This window comes from Neoarius graeffei, chromosome 15 (genome assembly GCF_027579695.1).
Source record: "Neoarius graeffei isolate fNeoGra1 chromosome 15, fNeoGra1.pri, whole genome shotgun sequence".
Lineage (NCBI taxonomy): Eukaryota > Metazoa > Chordata > Actinopteri > Siluriformes > Ariidae > Neoarius > Neoarius graeffei.
In genome coordinates this window covers 14,219,113-14,247,090 of record NC_083583.1, presented here as the reverse complement: position 1 = coordinate 14,247,090, position 27,978 = coordinate 14,219,113, and the positions used below count along the sequence as shown (strand labels likewise).

General features: G+C 40.4%; 1 protein-coding gene across 1 annotated transcript in view; it reads left to right on the top strand.

Annotated features, from left to right (window-relative positions):
- Window positions 1–5,948, top strand: part of drd4b (dopamine receptor D4b) — a 28,646-nt gene extending 22,698 nt beyond the window's left edge. The window contains exon 4 of the mRNA XM_060940423.1: window positions 5,704–5,948. Coding sequence (XP_060796406.1) covers window positions 5,704–5,948 — 245 coding nt within the window. The remainder of the gene's footprint in view (window positions 1–5,703) is intronic.
- The last annotated feature ends 22,030 nt before the right edge of the window (window positions 5,949–27,978 follow it).

Genomic DNA, 27,978 nt, shown 5'->3' with positions numbered 1-27,978 from the left:
CCTTCACATTTGATAAAATTAAAAAATAAATAAATAAAATTAAATGCTTAATATAGATAACTTGTCCTGTTTTTATACTTAGGTGAAAAAAAAAATCTATCTCCACTGTAGTTTCTTCCTGAAATTTTCTTTATATCAAACCAATCCTTGCTTGTGAGATTCATATTAGTTTTTCTCCTGGCCCATGTCTTGCCAGGGGTCAAACCATCTCATGATTCAGAATGAAAAATAATTTTAATCACACTTATGCTGGAGGTGACACCTCTAAATGAAACATAGACCCACCCACCCCCAAAAAATATCAAAGCTCTCACATGGCATCTTCTGCATTCACACTCCTCATGATTTTCTACCTAAATCCATTTTCTACCTAATGTCTGTCAGGTTTTCATGGTGTCTCAACAAGCTGTTTTCATCCTGGACATTTTCATGCGTGCGTTGTCATTACATGGCTTGTTTGTCACCTTTTCAGTGAGTAAATTAACTGATTGTATCTAACGGTTCATAAATCCGGTATTGCTTTTTCGTGTACATTGTAATTATGGAGTTTATTAAAATGAAAAATTAATACCTGGGCCTGAGATGATTAACTTCTCCCTCTACACAAGCCCTGGAGTCTTGATACGCATTATACACTCTCAGAAAATAAAGTACGTTATTGTACCTTTAGGAGAATGATGGCTTGTTGCTGGGGTAGTGTCCTCTAAGGTAATTATTTGTACCCTTTATATACTGCTTGGGAACATACAGTTATGGTCAAAAGTTTATATACAGTGACATGAATGTTATCTTGGATATGAATGTCATGGCAATATTTGGGCTTTCAGTAATTTCTATGAACTGTTCTTTTTCTGTGGCAGAATGATCAGAATGAAAGCGTACATCTTTAATTAAAAAAAAACACACTAGAATTTGGTGCACAAGTTTTAATTTTCTTTGGGTTTTCTGAAATTAACACAGGATCAAAATTATACATACAGTGTCAAAAATTATACATACAGTGTCATACAGCACACCTAATATTTGGGTAAAATGTCTCTTCACAAGATTCACCTTGACCAAACATTTTTGTTTACCATGAACAAGCTTCTGGCAGAATTCTGGTTGGATATTTCACGATTCTTCATGGTAGAATTGGTAGAGTTCAATTAATTTTTTTTTCTTGGCATGGACTCGACTCCGTAAGCACAGTCCATATATTTTCAATAGGGTTGAAGTCAGGACTTGTTTTAAGCTTAATATTAGCCTGCTTTATCCTCCACAACCAGCTCTGATGCATGTTTGGGTTCACTGCCCTGTTGTAACTCCCAGGTCCCAAGTCATGTTCAAGTTTCTGGCAGGGATGTGCCATGGTGGTTCCCAGGTTGTTCCTGACCATCCAAAACAATTTCCTTTCAGCTGAGGGTGACAGTTTGGGTTTTCTTGAAGCAAAGTGGCTTGGCAAAGTGACTACACCTCACAGTAACTTGGATACAATTGTTTGAACTGATCTTGGAATTTGCAGTTGTTTTAGAAATGTCTCCAAGAGACATTCTGGAGTTGTGTATATCTGCGATCCTCTTTCTCAGATCTGCACTGAGCTCCTTGGACCTTCCCATTTTACTGTGTGTTGGTCAGTCCAATGAGTGCTGTAAACAAACCCTTTTTATGAAGGCACAGAGAAGCTACCATCTGTAGTCAATCATGATCACTAACAGGAAGTTAAGAGACCTTGGCCTTGGTAAGGTAAGAGACATTTGGGAAGTTTCAGCACCTCTGATTTAATAATCTAAGTGAGCGTATGTAAATTTTTGACCCTGTATGTATAATTCTGACCCTGTGTTGATTTCAGAAAACCCAAGGAAAATTAAAACCTGTGTACCAAATTCTAGTGTTTTTTTTAATTAAAGATTTATGCTGTTCAATCATTCTGCCACAGAAAAAGAACAGTTCAAAGAAATTACTGAAAGCCCAAATATTGCTGACATTCATATCCAAGATGACATTCATGTCACTGTATGTAAACTTCTGACCACGAGTGTATATGTACGTTTTTGTCCCTAAAAAGCTACACAAAGTTACCTTGAGGTCTAGCAATGAGCCCTCGGGGGTACATTAGTGTAGATTGTACCTTGGGGGACAGAAATGGACTCCTACTGTACCCCTGTTTCTAACAGTGTAGTGGGTGCAGGCTATAGTGCCATGCAATAAAGATTTCAATCTTACTCTGCTTTCAGTATACCAGTACCTAAAAATTATTTATTTATTTTTTTTAAATCATGTAACATGTAACTGAAGGCCGGATATATAAGACATTTCTTCATGAAACACATTTAGCTACATTATCTTACCTTTCGTAGTTACAGATGCCTTGTAGATATGAATTCAAATAAGACACATTTGATTTTTTTTTTTATTTAACCTCCATTATTGGATTTTTATCCCCTAAAATCCTGAGGTAATTATTTCTCATAATACACGAAACCAGATATATATAGTATGCATTAAATCAAATTGCCCCCCCAATTTAATCAACCACTTTGTATATAAAGATGAAACCAATCAAGTGCTATTAATTTATATCTGCACCTTGAAAAGAACATAAAATACGTCATATTACAATGTCACATTTGCTGTATCAGAGTCCAACTCCATTAGTGGATATATATAGAAATCCCATCATCGTCGTTTTTTGAATAATTTAGCATGACATACAGAAAACTCATTCATAAATCCAATTTATGCATTCAGGCCATGCTTTTCATGGCGTTATTTGAATTTGGACAGTAAGGTCATTTTCACAATGTGTCACAGTTGCATAATGCAGAATAAATATGTGTGTCGCCGTTGGCATTACTGAATTATCCAAAGCTTTTTGTGCAAACTGTGCTGTAATGCTGGCTAATTCTAAAACTCAGACTTCTCATCCTTTATAAGAAGGGGGGGGGGGGGGGGGGGGGGGGCATGCTGCGGTCAGAGCATGCTGCCTTTTCACGGTTTGTTCCAGGATTTAAAAATGATGTAATATATCTCTTTCCAGATGTCTGACTACAGCAATTGTTAAAGGAATACCTCAAGTCATTACATAATTTCAACTGAACACAAATGAACACTGTGTATTCAGAGTTTAGGGTTTAAGTCCAAAAGTTATGATACGTTAACTGGGTAATTCTGTGCCAAATCACCAGAAGGCTCCCGACTTACCATCTGAGATTTGCCTCATAATTTTTTATTTTGATGCCCTTGTAACTAATACCAGTAATTACTGTGCAAAATTTTAGGCCAATATCTCCACTAGTTTTGGAGATATTAAGCTTTCAAAAAGGGGGCGTGGCCCCATATTTAGCATAAAAACAAGTATTACAATCAAACATCCATAGTTCAATGGCTAATAACTTTTGAACTGTTCACACTAAATGGTTCAAATTTGCACACATGATTCTTTGACATAATAAGGCTCTGTACACAGAAGGAGACCTTTGTATGTGACATTATTTGCAGATTTATGGCATGCCAAATATGGCTTCCTGGAATGCGCATTTGTCCATGGTAGCACTTTTGGCTCTCTATATCTCCAGATTTAATGACATCAGATGTCTGATTCTTTTTAATCTATAAGACATGTTATAGTACTATCAGGAAAACATGTTATATCTGTGACAAAAATTATACTTGTCTCATATATAGGCCCCTAAAAATGGAAAAAAAGCTTGTCGCATCTGTATTTTGAATGCTTATAGCAAAAATCTGACAAGGTCTACCAGAAAACAAATTAGATCAGTGAAAAGAGCAAGGTCTAATTGATATATGTACCAAATATGAAGTTGGTGCTCTGAAGAAAACTATTTCATTCAAGCTGTTGAATATAGAAGGTTTTAAGACATGCGAAAATGCCATTCACAAGGTTACATCACATGTTACATCATTATTAATTCAAATTCTCTTGACTATACATATATGTAGTATATTTGTAAATATGATAAATGATTTACAAATCTCACAAAAGTCAATTACACAAATTTAATTCTATTTATGTAGACTTCAATTTCAATATCCAGAAACACCGCCATCTTCTCTGGGCCCAAGCTATTTTATGATGGACTGAGGCAAAGTGGAAAATTGTCCTGAAGTCTGACAAATCAAAAGTAGAAATTCTTTTTAGAACTCATGGACACCACATCCTCCAGGCTAAAGAGGAGAGGGACCATCCGGCTTGTTATCAGTGCACAGTTCAAAAGCCAGCATCTGTGATAGTATGACGGTGCATTAGTGCACATGACACAGGTAGCTTGTACATCTGGGAAGTCATCATTAATGCTGAATGATATATACACGTTTCAGAGCAATATGCTGCCATCCATACAAAATCTTTTTCAGGGAAAGCCTTCCTTCTTTCAGCAAGACGATGCCAAACCACTTTTTGCACATGTTAAAACTGCATGGCTCCATAGTAAAAGAGTCTGGGTGCTAAACTGGCCTGCCTGCAGTCCAGACCTGTCTCCCATTTCAAACATTTGGCACATTATGAAGTGTATTTTTTTTTTAAACGTGTGACAGACATCAAATTCAAAATGAGAATTAAAAAAAAAGATGTCTCAGTTTCAACATTTAATATGTTGTCTTTGTACTATTTTCAATGAAACATAGAGTTTCCATAATTTGCAAATTATTGCATTCTGTTTTTATTGACAGTGTCCCAACTTTTTTGAAATTGGGGTTGTTCAACATAATCACAGTCATGGAATCATCTCATTATCTCTAGCCGCTTTATCCTTCTACAGGGTCGCAGGCAAGCTGGAGCCTATCCCAGCTGACTACGGGCGAAGGCGGGGTACACCCTGGACAAGTCGCCAGGTCATCACAGGGCTGACACATAGACACAGACAACCATTCACACTCACACCTACGGTCAATTTAGAGTCACCAGTTAACCTAACCTGCATGTCTTTGGACTGTGGGGGAAACCGGAGCACCCGGAGGAAACCCACACGGACACGGGGAGAACATGCAAACTCCGCACAGAAAGGCCCTCGTCGGCCACGGGGCTCGAACCCGGACCTTCTTGCTGTGAGGCGACAGCGCTAACCACTACACCACCGTGCCGCCCATCATGGAATCATAATGTAGGTTATTTTATCTTGCTTTTGAGTTGTCGAATTAAAAAAGGATATCAATACTTTTTGTTAAACTGACACACTCTCCTGTGAAGAAAACATAAATACAGTTTGAAGGATAAGCTGACCAAGCATTCATCTGTTATGATTTCATCTCACTGTAATCATGCATTCATCGTTTTATCCATAAAAATCAATTTGCTCCTTGAGGTAAGCAAGGTCTCAATTTAAGATCACATACCTTCCAATGTCCTCCATGTGAGAGGGAAAAAAAATCACCTTTCTTAGACTTTAAAGGAATAACGCTAGTAAATTAGTGAATTAATGAAATTAATTAAAAATAAATTACAGCCTGACATATTGTGGTTCAAGGTCAGAATCATGCATAAATGAGGCACACCATAGTTATTTCTGAGACCTGAATCTGAGAGCAGCATGCACAAGTTTGGTATCAGGTCCTCACTATGTGTGTCCTGAATAAGAATAAATTCAACAGTGTGTGTTCACTGAGCTGGAATATCACCAATATTGAAAGTTTAACAAGCCTGTTGCATTTTGAATCATGTCTTCTAATATTAGAGTAGTTTCATTTAATTCTCTTTGTCTCCAGGTGCCTTCCTTTTCTGTTGGACTCCATTCTTCGTGGTTCACACGATGAGGGCCCTGTGTGAGACATGTGAAATCTCATACTACTTAATGAGCACAGTCACATGGCTGGGTTACGTGAACAGTGCATTGAACCCCATCATCTACACCGTCTTCAATACTGAGTTCCGCAGGTTTTTCCACAAGTTTCTACACAGCACCTGCTGTTACTCGGCTAGAAGAATCGATGAAACTATAATGATGCCATGAACTAATGGAAAGAATGACCATATTGGATTTAAAAAAAACCACACATATTCACAGTGGTGCTTGAAATTTAGTGAACCCTTTAGAATTTTCTACATTTCTGCACAAATATGACCTAAAACATCAGATTTTCACAAGTCCTAAAAATAGATAAAGAGAAACCAGTTAAACAAATTAGACAAAAATATTATACTTGGTCAAATTTTATTTATTGAGGAAAATGATCCAATATTACATATCTGTGAGTGGCAAAAGTACATGTATGTGAACCTCTAGGATTAGCAGTTAATTTGAAGGTGAAATTAGAGTCAGGTGTTTTCAATCGATGGGATGACAATCAGGTGTGAGTGGACACCCTGTTTTATTTAAGGAACAGGGATCTATCAAAGTCTGATCTTCACAAAACATGTTTGTGGAAATGTATCATGGCACGAACAAAGGAGATTTCTGAGGACCTCAGGAAAAGCGTTATTGATGCTCATCAGGCTGGAAAAGGTTACAAAACCATCTCTAAAGAGTTTGGACTCCACCAATCTACAGTCAGACAGATTGTGTACAAATGGAGGGAGGAAATTCAAGACCATTGTTACCCTCCCCAGGAGTGGTCAAGCAACAAAGATCACTCCAAGAGTAAGGCATGGAATAGTCTGCAAGCTCACAAAAGACCCCAGAGTAACTTCTAAGCAACTGAAGGCCTCTCTCACATTGGCTAATGTTCATGAATCCACCATCAGGAGAACACTGAACAACAATGGTGTGCATGGCAGGGTTGCAAGGAGAAAGCCATTGCTCTCCAAAAAGAACATTGCTGTTCGTCTGCAGTTTGCTAAAGATCACGTGGACAAGCCAGAAAGCTATTGGAAAAATGTTTTGTAGATGGATGAGACCAAAATAGAACTTTTTGGTTTAAATGAGAAGCGTTATGTTTGGAGAAAGGAAAACACTGCATTCCAGCATAAGAACCTTATCCCATCTGTGAAACATGGTGGTGGTAGGATCATGGTTTGGGCCTGTTTTGCTGCATCTGGGCCAGGATGGCTTGCCGTCATTGATGGAACAATGAATTCTGAATTATACCAGCGAATTCTAAAGGAAAATGTCAGGACATCTGTCCATGAACTTCTCAAGAGAAGGTGGGTCATGCAGCAAGACAACGACCCTAAGCACACAAGTCGTTCTACCAAAGAATGGTTAAAGGAGAATAAAGTTAATGTTTTGGAATGGCCAAGTCAAAGTCCTGACCTTAATCCAATCGAAATGTTGTGGAAGGACCTGAAATGAGAAGTTCATGTGAGGAAACCTACCAAAATCCCAGAGTTGAAGTTGTTCTGTACGGAGGAATGGGCTAAAATTCCTCCAAGCCGGTGTGCAGGACTGATCAACAGTTACCGGAAACGTTTAGTTGCAGTTATTGCTGTACAAGGGGGTCACACCAGATACTGAAAGCAAAGGTTCACATACTTTTGCCACTCATGGATATGTAATATTGGATCATTTTCCTCAATAAATAAATGACCAAGCATAATATTTTTGTCTCATTTGTTTAACTGGGCTCTCTTTATCTACTTTTAGGACTTGTGTGAAAATCTGATTGTGTTTTAGGTCATATTTATGCAGAAATATAGAAAATTCTAAAGGGCTTGCAAACTTTCAAGCACCACTGTATATAGCAGTGCCAGTTATTATGTACACTGACCATGAAGCTCTTCACACTGGCCATTTTTTCAGGTCTACATACCAATAATGTATTTACGGATATGCATAATTTGTCAGCTGCCCTTTACCTGCCTGCCTATAAATATTATTCACAGTGTAGCGGTGGTGATCGTCTTGTGGTGGTACTTCATTGATGCAGCAGAGGTTAAAATAGGGCTGACAGTTGTTCAAATATGTCGAAGGTTTACCTGATAAAATCATTCAAGTCTGTAAGAACAGAGCATCATCTTAGTGTAAGTAATCCCACTGCATTACTTTCTGTGTTCTACTTTTTCTGTATTGGACTGTTTTCAATACTTTATATGCCTTCAAAGACAAACTGTATACTTGGCCATTGAACTGAATGTGCCTAATATTTACCAAGTCCACATTTCATGTGGAGATCATTTTAATTAAAGATGCATATGATGTATACTCATCTGATGACTGATATTTGTTTGCTTTGATATGAGGTCCATGATACTACTCCAGCACAATTTTGGTTTGTAGTAATTAATAACTGATAGTAATTATCAGATTATCAACATGTGGGGTACTTCACTAACGGACTTTAATTAGGACAATTAAATAAGCATTTTATCACTTTTATTACAACCCCGATTCCAAAAAAGTTGGGACAAAGTACAAATTGTAAATAAAAATGGAATGCAATAATTTACAAATCTCAAAAACTGATATTGTATTCACAATAGAACATAGACAACATATCAAATGTCGAAAGTGAGACATTTTGAAATTTCATGCCAAATATTGGCTCATTTGAAATTGCATGACAGCAACACATCTCAAAAAAGTTGGGACAGGGGCAATAAGAGGCTGGAAAAGTTAAAGGTACAAAAAAGGAACAGCTGGAGGACCAAATTGCAACTCATTAGGTCAATTGGCAATAGGTCATTAACATGACTGGGTATAAAAAGAGCATCTTGGAGTGGCAGTGGCTCTCAGAAGTAAAGATGGGAAGAGGATCACCGATCCCCCTAATTCTGCACCGACAAATAGTGGAGCAATATCAGAAAGGAGTTCGACAGTGTAAAATTGCAAAGAGTTTGAACATATCATCATCTACAGTGCATAATATCATCAAAAGATTCAGAGAATCTGGAAGAATCTCTGTGCGTAAGGGTCAAGGCCGGAAAACCATACTGGGTGCCCGTGATCTTCGGGCCCTTAGACGGCACTGCATCACATACAGGCATGCTTCTGTATTGGAAATCACAAAATGGGCTCAGGAATATTTCCAGAGAACATTATCTGTGAACACAATTCACCGTGCCATCCGCCGTTGCCAGCTAAAACTCTATAGTTCAAAGAAGAAGCCGTATCTAAACATGATCCAGAAGCGCAGACATCTTCTCTGGGCCAAGGCTTATTTAAAATGGACTGTGGCAAAGTGGAAAACTGTTCTGTGGTCAGACAAATCAAAATTTGAAGTTCTTTATGGAAATCAGGGACGCCGTGTCATTCGGACTAAAGAGGAGAAGGACGACCCAAGTTGTTATCAGCGCTCAGTTCAGAAGCCTGCATCTCTGATGGTATGGGGTTGCATTAGTGCGTGTGGCATGGGCAGTTTACACATCTGGAAAGACACCATCAATGCTGAAAGGTATATCCAGGTTCTATAGCAACATATGCTCCCATCCAGACGACGTCTCTTTCAGGGAAGACCTTGCATTTTCCAACATGACAATGCCAAACCACATACTGCATCAATTACAGCATCATGGCTGCATAGAAGAAGGGTCCGGGTACTGAACTGGCCAGCCTGCAGTCTAGATCTTTCACCCATAGAAAACATTGCAAAAGTATTCATCCCCCTTGGTGTTTGTCCTGTTTTGTCGCATTACAAAGTGGAATTAAAATGTATTTTTGGAGGATTAGCACCATTTGACTTACACAACATGCCTACCATTTTAAAGGTGCAAATTGTTGTTTTATTGTGATACAAACAATAATCAAGATGAAAAAACAGAAATTTGGAGTGTTTTGGTATTCGCTCCCTTTCGTATGAAACCCCTAAATAAGAGCTGGTCCAACCAATTTACTTCATAAGTCACATAATTAGTTGATTAAAATCCACCTGTGTGCAATCAAAGTGCCGCATGATCTGTCACATGACATCTGTATAAATGAACCTGTTCTGGAAGGGCCCCAACTCTGAAATGCTACTAAGCAAGCAACATGAAAACCACGGAGCCTCCAAACAGGTCAGAGACAAAGTTGTGGAGAAGTACAGATCAGGGTTGGGTCATAAAAAATTTCCCAAACTTTGAATATCCCACGGAGCTCCATTAAATCCATTATAGCAAAATGGAAAGAATATGGCACCACTACAAACCTGAAAAGAGAAGGCCACCCACCAAAACTCATGGACCGGCAAGAAGGGCATTAATCAGAGATGCAACAAAGACACCAAAGATAACACTGAAGGAGCTGCAAAGACCCACAGCGAAGATGGGAGTATCTGTCCATAGGACCACTTTAAGCCGTACAATCCACAGAGCGGGGCTTTTTGGAAGAGTGGTCAGAAAAAAGTCATTGCTTAAGAAAACACATTTGGAGTTTGCCCAGCAGCATGTGGCAGACCCCCCAAACACATCGAAGAAGATTCTCTGGTCAAATGAGACTGAAATTGAACTTTTTGGCCATCATGGGAAATGCCATGTGTGGTGCAAACCCAACACCCTGAGAACACCATTCCTACAGTGAAGCATGGTGGTGGCAGCATCATGCTGTGGGGATATTTTTCATCTGCAGGGACAGGAAAGCTGGTCAGGACTGAAGGAAAGATAGATGGGACTAAATACAGGGCAATTCTGGAGGAAAACCTGTTTGAGTCAGCCAGAGGTTTGAGACTGGGATGAAGATTCACGTTCCAGCAGGACAATGACCCTAAACATACTGCTAAAGCTACACTGGAGTGGTTTATAGGGAAACATTTAAATGTCTTGGAATGGCCTAATGAAAGCCCTGACCTCAATCCAATTGAGAATCTGTGGCATAACTTGAAGATTGCTGTACACCAATGCAACCCATCTGACTTGAAGGAATTGGAGCAGTTTTGCCTTGAGGAATGGGCAAAAATCCCAGTGGCTAGATGTGCTAAGCTAATACAGACATACTCCAAGAGACTTGCAGGTGTAATTGCAGCAAAAGGTGGCTCTACAAAGTATTGACTTGGGGGTTAATACCTATGCACACTCCAGATTTCTGTTTTTTCATCTTAATTATTGTTTGTGTCACAAAACAACAATCTTCACATTTAATGTGGTAGGCATGTTGTGTCAATCAAATGGTGCTAACCCCCAAAAGATCCACTTTAATTCCAGCTTGTGATGCAATAAAACAGGACAAACACCAAGGGGGATGAATACTTTTGCAAGACACTGTAACCTTGGAAATGTGACTTTATGATCAAGGTGAACAATATATATTAAAAAAAAGGTCAAAGTCCCTTCCATGCCAGGATTTGGTCTTCCCATGCAGTCCCAGTACTAACCAGCTCTTTTGAGGCGCATGGGTGCAGCGCCGATCTCCGTTTCTATAGCCCTCGACCTCTTGCCTATACAGCTAGGGTTACAGTGGGGGGCTAGTCCTCTGGTAACTGTGAGTCTTTGACTGCGAGTTGGCCTAGTGGTTAGCATGTCTGCCTCTTGACTGGGAGATCACGAGTTCCACTTGCAGTTGGGTCATACCAAAGATCATCATAAAAATGGTACCTTCTGGCAAGGCATGCTGCAATACAGATGTGAGTAGGGAAGACAAACTCTCATGGAATTATATATATGCTACACATCAAAATATATTCTAGACACAACTGTTTTACTGGGAAATACACCACTCATATTTTTCATACCTACTCCATCCAGGACATGGAGATTCAAAACCGTGACATAAATCTCTCTTCATCACTCGTGAAGAAATTGAAGAATTGTTTTGATAAATTTGAGTACTTGTTGTTTGCAAATGTGTCTATATAGTAAAAAGAAAATTACACAGTGGCTTGAAGATATGAAGTTTATCTTCTCATGTTGAAAAACTCACATTTTTCATGTGAAATACACCACAGATCTGAGTGACATATTTAAATAATATTGGCTGGCTTTTTTCATGGTATATCAGATATATTCCATTCAGCTAGCATGATACTGAATGAGTCGAAGACAAGTAGCTTGTGGGTGCAATCAATTAATTATTGAAATTAAGTGATCAATCTCGTTAAATCAGTCTCATTAAATTTTGAAGGTCAATAATTAAAATGAATCAATCCCATTGAATCGTTTAATTTGACTCATTTGAATTGAATCATACCATAGAATCAGTCTCATTCAGTGAATCATTCAATGAATCGTTTAGTGAATCATTTAGTGAATCATACCATTAATCCTGGATAAATTACCAGACAGCTAGATTATGGTATATTTCCAAATTATTACGATCACTTACCATATTACATAACATATGCACCCTTTCTGAATTCTTTGAGAAGATTGGGGACTTCACATATTGTTCACCAACAAGATGAATACACACAGCTTTGATAAATGAATTTATTATACAAAGATAAAAAAAATGGATAATCAATATATACAAGCAGTGAGGTGTATATACATGTGTGGTGTGTGTGTATGGCCTAGCTTGTGGCTAGCTAAAACAGTGTGTGTTTGTGTGTGTGTAGGACTTGACCATGTGTTTAGCCTCGTGTAGCTAACTACACGTGGTGGAGGCCTAGATTAGCCTTGTGTTGCTAGTGTGTGTTTGCTAAAGGCCCTATGGCCTAGCTAAAGTGTTTGTTAGGCCTGGTGAGGCCTACTGAGCACGTGTTGCTAAAGACAAAGGGAAACTGTAGCTAACCCACTAGCTCATAACCATACTGAATCCACTGAAATCTTAATGAGATCAAGATATATAATAATGAAATTATAATGTTAGTAAGAATAAAAGAGAGAAGCATGCGCAGCCTATCTATTAAACAATTGAGAGAACATAGAACCAAAATAAATCAACACGCTGCGTGTCTAACAGTGTAACAGATAAACCTGGGTTTAAATTCACACTATTTCAAATAAAGCAAATTCCTAAGACTATCCTAATTATGCCCAAATGCCAAAATCTTACTTAATCCTGCCTTTAGCAAGATATGAAGAACTATTCGCCGGTGTAGTTTCGGGCCTCGCCGTGGGAGCACGTGAGCCGCTCGTGATAGAGGCGTAGAAAACTTTCGGGTCCAGCGGAGCACTTGGGTGGTTCCCGTGGAAAGCAGAGGATTCTTGGTCCGAACCTCAGCGTTCATGAGGAAAAGTCTCTGATCAGAATAAGATGCACAGCGCTCTTGAGTTAAAAAGGATTCAATCGCGCTGAGTGATGGATCTTGCAAGAAAGAAGACGTCTTTTTGGGTGGAGAGCGCCTCTTTATACGTCCAGATTCATCGGAAGCCAGACGAGAGAGACAAAGATGGAAGCGTTGTCCCATTGTTTTATGTTTCCTTGTATGATGACGTAGATGATCCCGCCCACGCGTGACGTAGGTCACACGGAAGTGGACTGGGAATTGTAGTTCTGACACAAGATGACGGCATGATACCTACAAGCTGAATGGAATATATCTGATATACCACAAAAAAAGCCAGCCAACATTATTATTATTATTATTATTATTATTATAATACATTCCTTTCGGGTGTTCAACGCGTCTTTCTCTTTCAAAATTCTCTCAAAATCTTCCGTATTTAACAAAGCAAACCAGGCGGCCATGTTTGTCACATCACAGTTGCTCGCTAGTGTGGAAGTTTTACATCTCCGACGTGTGACGTCATGTCTTGACAACCATGCAATATCGTAAACCATATTCAACGCTCATTCTCCACTGGGTAGAGTGACGTAATACACGTAGGATAAGCGATATGCTAAGAATATTGAATGCTATCGAACTAAATGAATGAAACCCGCTAGAAGGGAATAGAAGACAGTTTTATTCCATGGAAAAAGTGTCCTGTATGTATAATAAGTCCCAATATTTCACTCTGATGATGTCACTCCCAGTGTTTTCCCACTGACTAGATGCGTATTGTTAAAATGGCGGACTGGTTCAAAATTAAACTTCTTTTGATTAACTTGCGTATTTTTCTTTATTTATTTGTGTGTGTGTGTCCATATAATATAAAGAACATTGCATGGTGGGGTGAAGAGATGAAGTTGAAAAATATTTTCACTTGTTCACTTTCCTCACTCGTGAAATATACATTCACCATTCAAAGATAAACTTTATATCTTCATGCAACTGTGCAATATCCTCTCTATATTATCAGGTTATGTAAGGAATAAAATATTCAAGGACATGTTGTTATAAGAAAATAAATAACAATGGCTTGGTGTGATATGACCCAACACGAATTAATTTGAGTTAATTAAATGTATGAATTTATATTACATTACATTACATTCAATGTAATGTTGTGGAACATTTATAAAACTATGCAAGTCATTTCCTGTACATTATAACAGCTATAAACAGTCTTTCCCTCACCAGCTTCTCTTTTTTTCTCTCTTTTGAAGATGTATGCTACTGAGAAACCAGAAAGTACAAAGCCTTTTGTAATTCTGAACCTTTTCCAGTGGTGATAAATGTACTGGTTTTTACAAATTACTGACACTGGAGACTCCTTCCATGAACATTAAATAAAATGTCTCTTTATAGTAAGCTTAAGAATGATTATATATTTTCTGTTAAACAACTATGTTTTTTGTATCTGTATTGTATTAGTATTATTATTAGCCTTATATTATGTGTAGTGTCCACCATACGCCTTTCCGCCTGTGGAAGTTGTTGCTATAGAAACAATAACATGCAGTATAAGAACGAGTGCATTAATATAAATGTAATATATTAGTATATTAATATAACCTGGGATTTCAATTCCAGTCAGAGCTGCTTTTATCTAAACTTAACCCTTTTCTGACCCTTTTCAGATTTAAGAATTCTACAACGCAGTGGTATAAGCTTAATAGAGCAGTGGCTACAGTTATCAACAGTCCATAATTATCGACACCTTTTCAGATTTACCAATAAAAACAACTTTACAAAGTTGAGTTTCAGTTACAACAGTTGTTATTGGTTAATTAATCAACCAGAAGACCCGCCTTGCCCTTTGATCTTGTCATCTGATGAGAGCTCATTACCGGAGATGGAAATTTTTTTAGCACGATCAGCAATTTGAGGAAAACCCGGACGTTATCATTGCAGGTAAGCATGGTGGAAAGATCATGGACATGTTTTTACTGATCAATTCACTGATATTTCATGATCTCCTTGTCGAAACCTACTTTGTTTCTGACTGTTTCATTTGACAGTCGCCATTTTGTATCTAAATGCGTGTTTGAGAAGTCACGTGAGGTGTCAATAATAGTGACCACTTTCACTAGTGTCCACCATTATCGACACTCTGTGGAATTAAGTGACATTTACAATGGTTATGGATCTTTGTGTAACATTGTTGAAGTACAACCCCGATTCCAAAAAAGTTGGGACGAAGTACAAATTGTAAATAAAAACGGAATGCAATAATTTACAAATCTCAAAAACTGATATTGTATTCACAATAGAACATAGACAACATATCAAATGTCAAAGTGAGACATTTTGAAATTTCCTGCCAAATATTGGCTCATTTGAAATTTCATGCCAGCAACACATCTCAAAAAAGTTGGGACAGGGGCAATAAGAGGCTGGAAAAGTTAAAGGTACAAAAAAGGAACAGCTGGAGGACCAAATTGCAACTCATTAGGTCAATTGGCAATAGGTCATTAACATGACTGGGTATAAAAAGAGCATCTTGGAGTGGCAGCGGCTCTTAGAAGTAAAGATGGAAAGAGGATCACGATCCCCCTAATTCTGCACCGACAAATAGTGGAGCAATATCAGAAAGGAGTTCGACAGTGTAAAATTGCAAAGAGTTTGAACATATCATTATCTACAGTGCATAATATCATCAAAAGATTCAGAGAATCTGGAAGAATCTCTGTGCGTAAGGGTCAAGGCCGGAAAACCATACTGGGTGCCCATGATCTTCGGGCCCTTAGACGGCACTGCATCACATACAGGCATGCTTCTGTATTGGAAATCACAAAATGGGTTCAGGAATATTTCCAGAGAACATTATCCGTGAACACAATTCACCGTGCCATCCGCTGTTGCCAGCTAAAACTCTATAGTTCAAAGAAGAAGCCATATCTAAACATGATCCAGAAGCGCAGACATCTTCTCTGGGCCAAGGCTCATTTAAAATGGACTGTGGCAAAGTGGAAAACTGTTCTGTGCTCAGACGAATCAAAATTTGAAGTTCTTTATGGAAATCAGGGACGCCGTGTCATTCGGACTAAAGAGGAGAAGGACGGCCCAATTTGTTATCAGCACTCAGTTCAGAAGCCTGCATCTCTGATGGTATGGGGTTGCATTAGTGCGTGTGGCATGGGCAGCTTACACATCTGGAAAGACACCATCAATGCTGAAAGGTATATCCAGGTTCTAGAGCAACATATGCTCCCATCCAGACGACGTCTCTTTCAGGGAAGACCTTGCATTTTCCAACATGACAATGCCAAACCACATACTGCATCAATTACAGCATCATGGCTGCATAGAAGAAGGGTCCGGGTACTGAACTGGCCAGCCTGCAGTCCAGATCTTTCACCCATAGAAAACATTTGGCGCATCATAAAACGGAAGATATGACAAAAAAGACCTAAGACAGTTGAGCAACTAGAATCCTACATTAGACAAGAATGGGTTAACATTCCTATCCCTAAACTTGAGCAACTTGTCTCCTCAGTCCCCAGATGTTTACAGACTGTTGTAAAGAGAAAAGGGGATGCCTCACAGTAGTAAACATGGCCTTGTCCCAACTTTTTTGAGATGTGTTGTCATGAAATTTAAAATCACCTAATTTTTCTCTTTAAATGACACATTTTCTCAGTTTAAACATTTGATGCCATCTACGTTCTATTCTGAATAAAATATGGAATTTTGAAACTTCCACATCATTGCATTCTGTTTTTATTTACAATTTGTACTTTGTCCCAACTTTTTTGGAATTGGGGTTGTAGATGAAGTACTTTTAAAAAACAAAAGTGCTGTGATTTATAATAATTGTTTTTTTCTGATTCATAACAGAACAGAATGTTTATAGAGAATTTGGAATCCTATTGCAATAAATAGAATTACACCAGAATTAAATTCCTAGCATATAAAAAATTACATGCTTGAAATATTCAGATTTTTCTATTCCATTCAGAAAATATTTTTTTGCAGTTTGTTGTAAATAGACATTTTATATTTTGGTTTGAGGAATGACATGCGACCTTTGACCTGGATTTTCATGTGGTTACAATGTCAATTGCCTGTTGACATTTATTGGTAAACTAGAAAACTAGAAATTAATACAAACAGCAACGAATGATTAACAAAATGTGATCTAGGAAAATACTTCGAAAGTGGGTAGAAAGTGGAACAAAAAGATTTTCTGATGCAGGTTAAACATTATCAGTTCATTTCTTTACAAACATGAGAATTACTTCCTCATTTACATAAGCACCGACATCGATATATTTATATAAAATATATTTTGTACTAAATATAAGTCCATGTAAAACAAATTTTGAATAAAAACTGTTTTGTTAACTAAATACCACATGCCGATTTTTTTTTTTAATAAAAAATCATCTAGGGGTCGATAATTGTGGAACGGTGTCGATAACTGTGGACAAAGGTGTCGATACTTGTGGAATGGTGTCACGTGCTTTGATACGCTAAGTAATCAGGAATCAACTCTTTTTTTTTCCAGTGGAAGTTTGAGTAATTATTCATGTACAATTTGCGTATTGAAAGTCTTTTCTACTTTTGCAACGGCCAAAAGATCGTTAAGGTGTCGATAATTGTAGCCACCACTCTATATTGATGATTACAGGACTTTTGCTGATTGGATTAGGCATTGCCCTGGTTTATCGAGGAAATCAGAAAACGGTGGCAGCTGTTCAAAGCCCCATAAACCTGCCCGACATGATTGAAGCAGTGGGCAGAGCTATCGGCACTCAGACTGTGGCTATTCAGAACATTGGAGAAGCTTTCGGCTTTGCAGAGGAAAATGGATTTGAGAGACCAGTCTGGACTATCAGAGTAGTCGTAAAGGAATGCTTCTGCTCGACCCAAAGACCAAACAATCTTATCTGTTTTCAGCTCTCCCAGACAGCACTGGCCTTGGCCAAGGCTGTTGCTGGGACAACAATTCCCCCCGGAGGTCACTGCTGTTAGACTCTCTCGTATTCCTCCCCCCTCTTCCCACCGTCACTGCTTCACCCCCAGTGTGACAAGCGGGTGCGTGACCAGCGCCATCATGGCTGCAGGAGCGGACGGCTGCTTGCTTGTGCTGGGTTACCTCTACCTCCCCACCCACCCACCCCACCCCTTTTTTTACTCCCCACCCTAAGTCCCGAGTTTTCATGTTGTAAAGTGTACTTGTGTTATTTTGTGCTTATATGCTGAGATTTGTTTAATGTTCCCACACTGTACTCCTCACAGGAGCATAGTGTGGGGGTTGCTTTTTTCTCCTCCCCTCTCCTCATGTTACTCTGTATTTTTCTTTTCTCCCTGTCTTCCCATCCTGTCTACTCCCCCTCTGTCAAGTGTGTGTATGTGTGTATGTAAGGACAGGTTGATGGTCAATTTCACTGGTACAGTGATAATAAAGGGTTCATTCATTCATTCATTCATTCATTCATTCATTCATATTCAGTTACATGACTGAATCCAAGACTTGAACTATAACATTTTAGCTGCTCATACTGAGAGGAGAGAAAGCTGAAGGTGAAAAACAGTGAACGTATTTGGGCAGTTCTGACTGGTGATAACTGAATATTTCATTTTCATCAGCATGGCAATTAAACTAAAGAAACAAAAAAAAACTAGCTTGCTAATGATGTTTGAAATCGGGCTTCCTGCAGTACAGGAGAAGGCTTAACATATAATACATCAGAAACTGTCTAACTACTCTATGTCTGACACATTTCTAGTGGAGTGTGTTAAATGACATACCATATACGCTCTCTCTGTGTGTGTGTGTGTGTGTGTGTGTGTGTGTGTGTGTGTGTGTGTGTGTGTGTGTGTGTGTCAGTACAAGACTAGGCACCTTGGCAGAAGCCACACTTTTTCACTTCTTATTGAATAATAGATAAAATGTCTGATCAAGTGAAGCGCTGCCAGTTTGCTGAACTGCCAGGTTGGAGAAAATGTGATTCGAGCCTCATTTCATGGTTTCCTTGCAAATTGAAGAGCTGGAACATGTTCCAGGAGACTTTTGTATGTAACCTTCATCTATCTACAATATTACAATGCTATACTTTTACTGCATTACCAACACAGACATTCCCTGAGAGACGTTTTAGTATCGATTTAGCATGTGTTACTGACACAAAGCTCTCACGTGTTGGCTCCAAGCACCACACCCCAGTACACCATCTCAGCTGATGGGCTAAACCACGTGAGGGGATGGTGCCCACACTGCACTATTGGGCGGATGAGCTGCACCAGGCAGCCAACGGCCAGGGCGGAAGAGGTCTACCAGACCCAACGGCCACGTGAAAAGGAGAAAACCTTCCAAATCCAGAGTGGAGACTCGTAGGCGGTTCTGTGCTTTATGTAAACACCATTCCAGCAACTCCTGCAGCCAAGCTGACACCAAACATCATGCTCCGCATTCCTTTGGACTCCGTCAGTAAGGCCGAGAGGGGGATTCTGATGCTTGGGCCACCCAGGATCTCCATACTTCGGCTCAGGCTTCTCGCCCTGGAGAGGATACTCCAGCCCCGCTGCAAAGCGTGGATACAAATCGGAAGTTGTCAGTTACGGGTTATAAGCCCTTTTAAATTGGCACACAGGAAGGATGCCATGGGTCAACTTTGATGGTGGGAGGGACCATTGAAGTCCTATCGTCCGACTACCGCCCGCCTCAAGCCAGGCAGCCCCTGGCCACTTAGGTGTCGGTCCGCCAACGTCTGCTGCTCCAGAGGGTGCCTGGAGCTCAGTGTTTCAACCAAACATGAAGAGCGGACGGAAACCCAGTACCCAACAGTCACAGTAACATTAAAACAAAGAGAAAGACTCCAGTTTTGCATATTGCTACATGGAACGTGTGCACAATGTGCACAGGCTTCTCCGATGACCTGCGAGGGGTAGATAACATGAGGAAAACTGCAATTATTGACAGAGAACTGTCTAGACTAGACAGAAGCATAGCAGCCCTTCAAGAAACCAGGCTTGCCTCAAGTGGCTCCTTGAGAGAGGAGAACTGCATGTTCTTCTGGAAGGGCAGAGGACCTGATGATCCGCGCCAACATGGAGTTGGATTTGCTGTCAGAAACACTTTACTAACTGCAGTAGAACCTCCCACTGGAGGCACTGAATGCCTTCTCTCCATGTGCTTCAACACTGCTGCTGGACCTGTCAACATCCTCAGCGTCTACGCGCCTACTCTCAACTCCTCTGAAGACACTAAGGACCAGTTCTATGAGCAGCTGAATGAACTGATCACAAGTTGTCAGAAGGATGAGACATTCTTCCTACTAGGTGACTTTAATGCCAGAGTTGGCACAGACCATGAGTCCTGGCCTACCAGTCTTGGCCACCATGGCATTGGAAGGATGAATGGAAATGGACAGAGACTGTTGGAACTGTGTTCTTACCACAATCTCTGCATCACTAGCTCCTTCTTTGAGTGCAAACCACAGCATAAAGTGTCCTGGGAGCACCCAAGGTCTCACCGCTGGCATCAGGTTGACCTGATTATCACCAGGCGCACTGCTTTAAACAGTGTCCTCCTTACCAGAAGCTACCACAGCGCAGACTGTGACACAGACCATACCCTTGTGAGCAGTAAAGTACGCCTACAACTTCGAACTGTGCATCGCTCTAAGCCGAAGGGTTGGCCTCGCATACCGTAAATGTCGCACGTATGTCATTCCCCGACAGAGTCACAGAGTATGTGTCCAGGCTAGACCAAGCTTTCCAGCAAATGCCACATGACGCCCCTGATGCTACAACAAAATGGAAAGTCATGAAAGACGTTATTCACAACGCAGGAATTGCCATGTTTGGCAAGAAAGGCCGGCCTAGTCAAGACTGGTTCAACGCTCACATCTCCACAATGAAGCCAGTAATTGAGGCCAAATGCAGAGCCTTCTTAGTATACAAGAGCTGTCCCAGTGTTCAGACACTCACAGCACTCAGGAACGCTTGAAATACCACTCATCGTGCTGGCAGAGAGTGTGCAAACAACTACTGGCGGCAACTATGTGCAGGGATACAGTGGAGCACAGAGTCCGGAGACCTTCGGGGAATGTACAATGGCATCAAGAAGGCTCTAGGACCAACTGTGAAAAAGACTGCCCCTGAAATCTCTGTCAGGGGAAAAGATCACTGAGCGTAAGGAGCAAATGGCTAGATGGGTAGAACACTACTCTCAACTCTACTCACATGAGATGTCAGTCTCCAACACCGTCCTCAACAGTATGGAAGACCCTCCCATTATGGAGGAACTTGATGAAGTGCCAACTATTGAAGAACTGAAAGCCATCGACTCCCTCCCATGCGAGAAGGCACCAGGTAGTGACAACATCCCACCTGAAGCCATCAAGCGTGGGAAACCGGCCCTGCTTCAGCCACTGTATGAGCTACTCTGCCTCTGTTGGGAGGAAGGGGCCGTTCCCCAGGACATGCGTGATGCAACCATTGTGACGCTCTATAAAAACAAGGGAGATCGTGGGAACTGTAACAACTACAAGAGCATCTCACTCCTGAACATAGTCAGCAAGGTGTATGCTCGGATCCTTCTAAAGAGACTAAAAATCTTGGCTGATTGTGTTTATCCAGAATCTCAGTGTAGATTTAGGGTGGGAAGGTCAACAACCGACATGATTTTCTCCCTCCGTCAACTGCAGGAAAAGAGCAGAGAGCAAGGCCAACCCCTGTACATGCTGTTTATAGACCTTACCAAAGCCTTCGATCTAGTCAGTAGAACAGGCCTATTTGAACTCCTAAAGAAGATTGACTGCCCACCAAAACTGTGTAGCATGGTGGTCTCTTTCCACACCAACATGAAAGGAATAGTCTTGTACGATGGATCCTGCTCAGACCCTTTCTCCATAAATAGCGGGGTAAAACAAGGTTGCGTGCTGGCACTGACACTCTTTGGAATTTTCTTTTCCATACTTCTGTCGCACGCCTTCGACACATCCACAGACGGCATTTATCTGCACACAAGGTCCGACGGAAAACTGTTTAACTCCGACTCCGCTCCAAGACCAAGGTGAGGACAGTACTCCTAAGAGAGATGCTTTTTGCGGACGATGCAGTGCTCGTGGCCCATACAGTGGCTGCACTTCAGAGATTGAGCAACTGCTTTGGCACTGCATGTAAGCTGTTTAGACTCACCGTAAGCTTGGAGAAAACTTGCGTTTGTGCACAAGGGGTTAGCACACCCCCTGCTACCACCATGGACAATGTACTCTTAAAAACAGTGGACAGCTTCACTTACCTACCGTAGGCTCTACAGTTACCAACACACTGTCACTAGACACTCAACTAGACAAACGGATCGGGAAAGCTAATACCACGATGGTAAGACTCACCCAGAGGGTATGGGAAAACAGAGTTCTGTCACTGCACACAAAAATACAAGTATATCAGGCCTGCATACTCAGTGTCTTACTGTATGGAAGTAAGACATGGAGCACATATGTACGACAAGAACGTCGACTGAACGCCTTCCATATGCAATGTCTTCGGCGCATCTTAGGAATTAGTTGGAGGGATAAAGTACCCAACAGTGACATCCTGCAACAAGCAAAAGTACAGAGCATCTACGCCATCCTTAGCCAACGCCACCTTCGCTGGCTAGGACATATCAGATGTATGGAGGATGGAAGGATTCCTAAGTATGTGCTGTATGGTCAACTAATCTCTGGCTCTAGACGAGTTGGTCGTCCAGCTTTACGCTTCAAGGACACTTGTAAGAGAGACTTGAAAGCATACAACATCTCTACAGACATCTGGGAAGTGCAGGCTGAGGACAGAGCTGCCTGGCGCCGAGTTGTGCATAACGGTATCATGGAAGCAGACAAGAGAAGGGGAGAACTTGCAACGGAGAAACAGAGACAACAGAAGATTGTAGCATCAAACGCACCTTCAACTGCACAACACATATGCGCTGTGTGCAACAGGGCGTGCAGATCCAGGAGTGGACTCTTAAGCCACATTAGAAGCCACAACAGAAGTCACACCTCCAGAGGCATACAGATGGTCTCCTGAGACTGGACTGCCAAAGAAGACTGACACAAAACTTCACTTCACAGCCAGGGATGAAAGTGGAGAGAAAATCTGGCTAATTAGCCAAGCTAATCAACAATCTAAATTAATCTTAGTTACTTAAGAAAATAAATTATGATGAGCTAAGATGTATCCAAATACTGTATGATGTGTGAACATGTATGTTAATTATGTTAAATGTAAGACAACATGTTAACTTTTATCTTGGTGCAAGATAACTTAGCATCTACTGTAGAACAAGCAACGGTTTAATAGGCGAGTGTGGGTGTACAGGAATAAACAGACAAATCTTTTACAATAAATAATACAAAAAAATTTAGTCTCAATGAGGCTGTAACACACTGCTGTTGTGTGTGGGTTTGAAATCCGATCAATCCTGTGGGAGGAGTAGCGATTTTTGTGAAATTGCATATGACCCCTGTGTAGCTGCTCCATGACAGGTGGTGCCACCTGGTGAACAATTCTTGTTGGAATATGTCTTTAGAGTCTTCTGAGTGAGTTTCAGTGAAAACGTCCTAGCAGTTTACGAACAGGAATGTTTGGTGTGACGAGTCACCCCAAATTTTCAAACGCCCATAAAATCGTAAATATGGCAGGTGGCACCACCGTCTTGACAACTTTTATACAAAACAACCTGGGGAACATTCTTTGAGTTTGAGCAAAATCTAATCACTCCTGTAGGAGGAGTAGCGATTTTTGTGAAATTGCCCTGTAGCCTCATCCATGGTAGGTGGTGCCACCTGGTGAACAATTCTTGTTGGTATATGCCTTTAGAGTCTTCTGGGTGAGTTTCAGTGAAAACGTCCCAAGAGTTTACGAAGAGTAGCGTTTAATGTGACGAGTCACCCAAAAATTTCAGACGCCCATAAAATCATAATTATGACAGGTGGCGCCACCATCTTGACAACTTTTATGCACACCCACCTAGAGAACATTGTATGCGAGTTTGATCGAAATCCTATCAATCCTGTAGGAGGAGTAGCAATTTTTATAAATTGTGAATGGACGGACGACACGTGATCGCATAAGCTCATGCGACCTGGCCTATGGCCGGATGAGCTAACAACTAGAAGGGCACTTGGTAGAGTGCATACCTCTGCTGAACCACATATTATCAACATCAAAATCAAATTACTTGAACTTAGGATAATACTAAAGCTGTACACCAAATTTCATCAAAATCCGTTCACTAGTTTTGGAGTTACGTTGGGAACAGAGAAAAAAAAATCCTGGATCCACATACATATCTGGATTTACATCAAAATCTAATCAATTGTTCCTTGGCCCATGGCTTACCTTTCCTCCAAATTTCATCAAAATACATTAGCTATTTTTTGAGTTATGTTTGGAACAGGCAAACAAACAAATGAAAAGTTGTGCAGAGCACAATACTTGCGAAAATCACAAAGAAATGGAAGATTTGGAAGAAATGGAAGAAATGGAAGATTTGACCTTGGTGGGGGCGTCGTGGCTTGGGTGGCTGGGGCGTCGTGGCTTGGGTGGCTGGGGCGCCGTGCCGTGGGTCTGGGGACCCGGGTTCGGTTCCGGCCCGGGGTCATTTCCCAGTCCCTCCCCGTCTCTCTCTCCCGCTCGTTTCCTGTCCTGTCTTTGCACTGTCCTATCCGGTGGGGGTGAAAAAGGGCCCAAAAAATATCTTTAAAAAAAAAGATTTGACCTTGGTGACCTTGACCCACCAAAAACTAATGATGTCTTTGTGTGCCCCTAGTGAGTTGTCCTGTGCATTTTGGTGAAGACTGGTCAAGAAATGACAACGAGCACCAACAAACAAACAAATGAAAAGTTGTGCAGAGCACGATACTTGTGAAAATCACAAAGAAACGGAAGTTATGGCCGATTAGGTGTTTTTACAAGATTTGATGTTGGTGACCTTGGCCCACCAAAAACTAATGATGTCTTTGTGTGACCTTAGCGAGTTGTCCTGTGAATTTTGGTGAAGATTGGTCAAGAAATGACGACGCTAGAGCACCAACAAACAAACAGACAAACGGACAGATCAGCATACTTGCAAAAATCTCCGATTTTCGCAAGTAACAAATGGAGGCGAGAACATAACCTCCTCCAACAAAGTCAGTGGAGGTAAATATTTGGAGTTTAGGGTAAAAATTGTGAATTAGCAACAACACTTAACAACAACTAGCAAATCATTTCAGACTGAAGTCACAATGTTAGCAAGTTTGCATTTCATGAGTTTTTTCATATCTAAAAAAAAAAGTTCATTCTTCCATGAAACATAATTCACTGTTTAATGTTTGAAACAACAGAACTGTGAACTACAAACTGAGTTATTACTCAGCTGAAGGAAAGCATTTGCAGAATATTGCCTTCCTTAAATGTAGTTAAGGCATTTAATGTATTTTAAAGGGTACTTACTCTGCATTATGAACACACTGTTTTGGCATTTCATAACCAAAGATGGCTAGACCTAGACTGAATGATGATCATCAGTTACTGGATGTGTGTAACTATTTTTAGCCTTAGATCCATCTTGCCAACTGCACTTGGGCTATTAGTTTTATTCCTTCCACCATTATCTGTCACAGTATAACAGCTTGTTTAATATAATTAGTGTGTTTATGCACGTTTTCACACTTACACAGTGTAAAATAATATCTTGGAACATGAATACCGAGGTACATGTCTCATCTCTCATCTCATTATCTCTAGCCGCTTTATCCTTCTACAGGGTCACAGGCAAGCTGGAGCCTATCCCAGCTGACTACGGGCGAAAGGCAGGGTACACCCTGGACAAGTCGCCAGGTCATCACAGGGCTGACACATAGACACAGACAACCATTCACACTCACATTCACACCTACGGTCAATTTAGAGTCACCAGTTAACCTAACCTGCATGTCTTTGGACTGTGGGGGAAACCGGAGCACCCGGAGGAAACCCACGCGGACACGGGGAGAACATGCAAACTCCACACAGAAAGGCCCTCGCCGGCCCTGGGGCTCGAACCCAGGACCTTCTTGCTGTGAGGCGACAGCGCTAACCACTACACCACCGTGCCGCCCCGAGGTACATGTGTGTGCAAAAATAATCTACAATTAATCTATAGTTTTGATTATTCTAATGTGGTTATTTATTTATTTATTTATTTATTTTACTGAAGCAACCACCCATGTGTAATGACACACAGTGAAAGGGTTCCCCCAACTGGAACGGTCAACTTCTCGAGACCAATGCCCCCGTGTCACCTGCAGAATTCTGGGGCGAAAAAACACCGCGAAAAACAGACCAGAAAACCAGAGATTGGCTTCACCACTGTTTATTCACAGTTTTCTCGCCAAAGATGAAATTTTACAAACAACCTTTTATAACAAATTATAATCTCTCTAAACGGTCTATTGTGTCTGTCGAATATGTGTGTGTGTGTGTGTGTGTATGAAAGGGATGTGTGTGACCTCAGAGAGGGGTGGGTGTAAGATGTGTGTGTGTGTGTGTGTGTGTGGATATCTTGTGCTAAGTCAGCAAATCACATCTTAATTCCAATTCCTTAATTCCATTAAAGACCCACTGACACAACTTTTTACACCACGTAATATGTATATTTATTGTTTTATTGCTGTATTGTGAAATAAAATATCCAAAACTCAACTTGAATAAAGGGTCGTCTTTATAGAAAATCAAGAATTTCAGAGCCGATTTTGTGTTTTTTGCCCCGGCTTCTACAAGCGCCATGAGCCATTTACCCGTTTTTGCCGCTAGGGTGAGTGACGTCACATCAGTGTATGTCGTTCTGGATCACAAGTAATCTAAATCACAAAGTAATTCTTTTTAGAAATATTTTTGGTATGACATCACAACCATATAATTTAGATTCATGAATTTAAATTTACATTTTGATTTTCCAGGTAGATGGACTCTGGTCTTCTTATTTCTTCGTCCAATTTTGGGGTCTGTTTGGCTTGCAGTTTCTGTGAAAAAGTCTCTACAATTCTGAAATATAACAGCCAATATATCAAAATAATTCACAAGCTACATGCATGTGAAATAATTCAAAAGTATTTTGATGAGGCAATAGAGATGCCACAAAACAATTCAATTCAATTTTATTTAACACTTTCATGTACAACATACATGTTAACAACAAAATATTAATACAAAAATAAGAATAACATAAAGAGACAAAAGAACATTTGAACAATTTCATGGCATGTAGAAGTTGAAAACAATGTCTGCATGGTCTGTGACAAACCTCAGATTCAATATTTGGTATAACCTCCTCTGCATGATCTGGCACATGTACACTGGGTTCTGAGTCTTCTATTTCTTGGAGCGTCTAATTTGAAGAAAGTTACATTAGTCTGTCAGTATTTCGATTTCTATAATAAGACATGGAGGAGGGGGTGATGAAAGGAATTTGTTGTAATTTTTTTTATTTTATGGTATAGGAAAAAACATGCCGGATGACATCTATCACTCCACACATATATCATGTATATTATCCTAACTAAATATATGAAACAAGGTATTGGCCTTTCAGTTGTTGTACATTACTGGTATTAGCTGCTTTGGCCTATTGATAAGTAATATGCAATGGTACGCATTTGTGACGTTACAACAAATTTTAAACAACATACATGTATTGAATAACAACACATAGCCACGTACCCTGGCTCGTTCTCTTTTGGCAAAGGCACCACCGGACTTTCGCTTTTTGACCGCCCCTTCGGGGGGTCTGCTGTCATCTGTTTCTCTCAGGGTTCGAATTATAAATTTGACCCTATAGGGTCTCTATACTCGCTCTCCTGGACCAGCGCACTTTTGTGCACTGCAGTGCACAGCTTTCACACACAGGCGCGCGCATGCACGCACGCACACACACACACATACACACACACACACGGTGTTGCATATATATTGTTAAACAAATTATATATATATTGTGTGTGTATATCAGGGTTTGAATTATAAATTTGA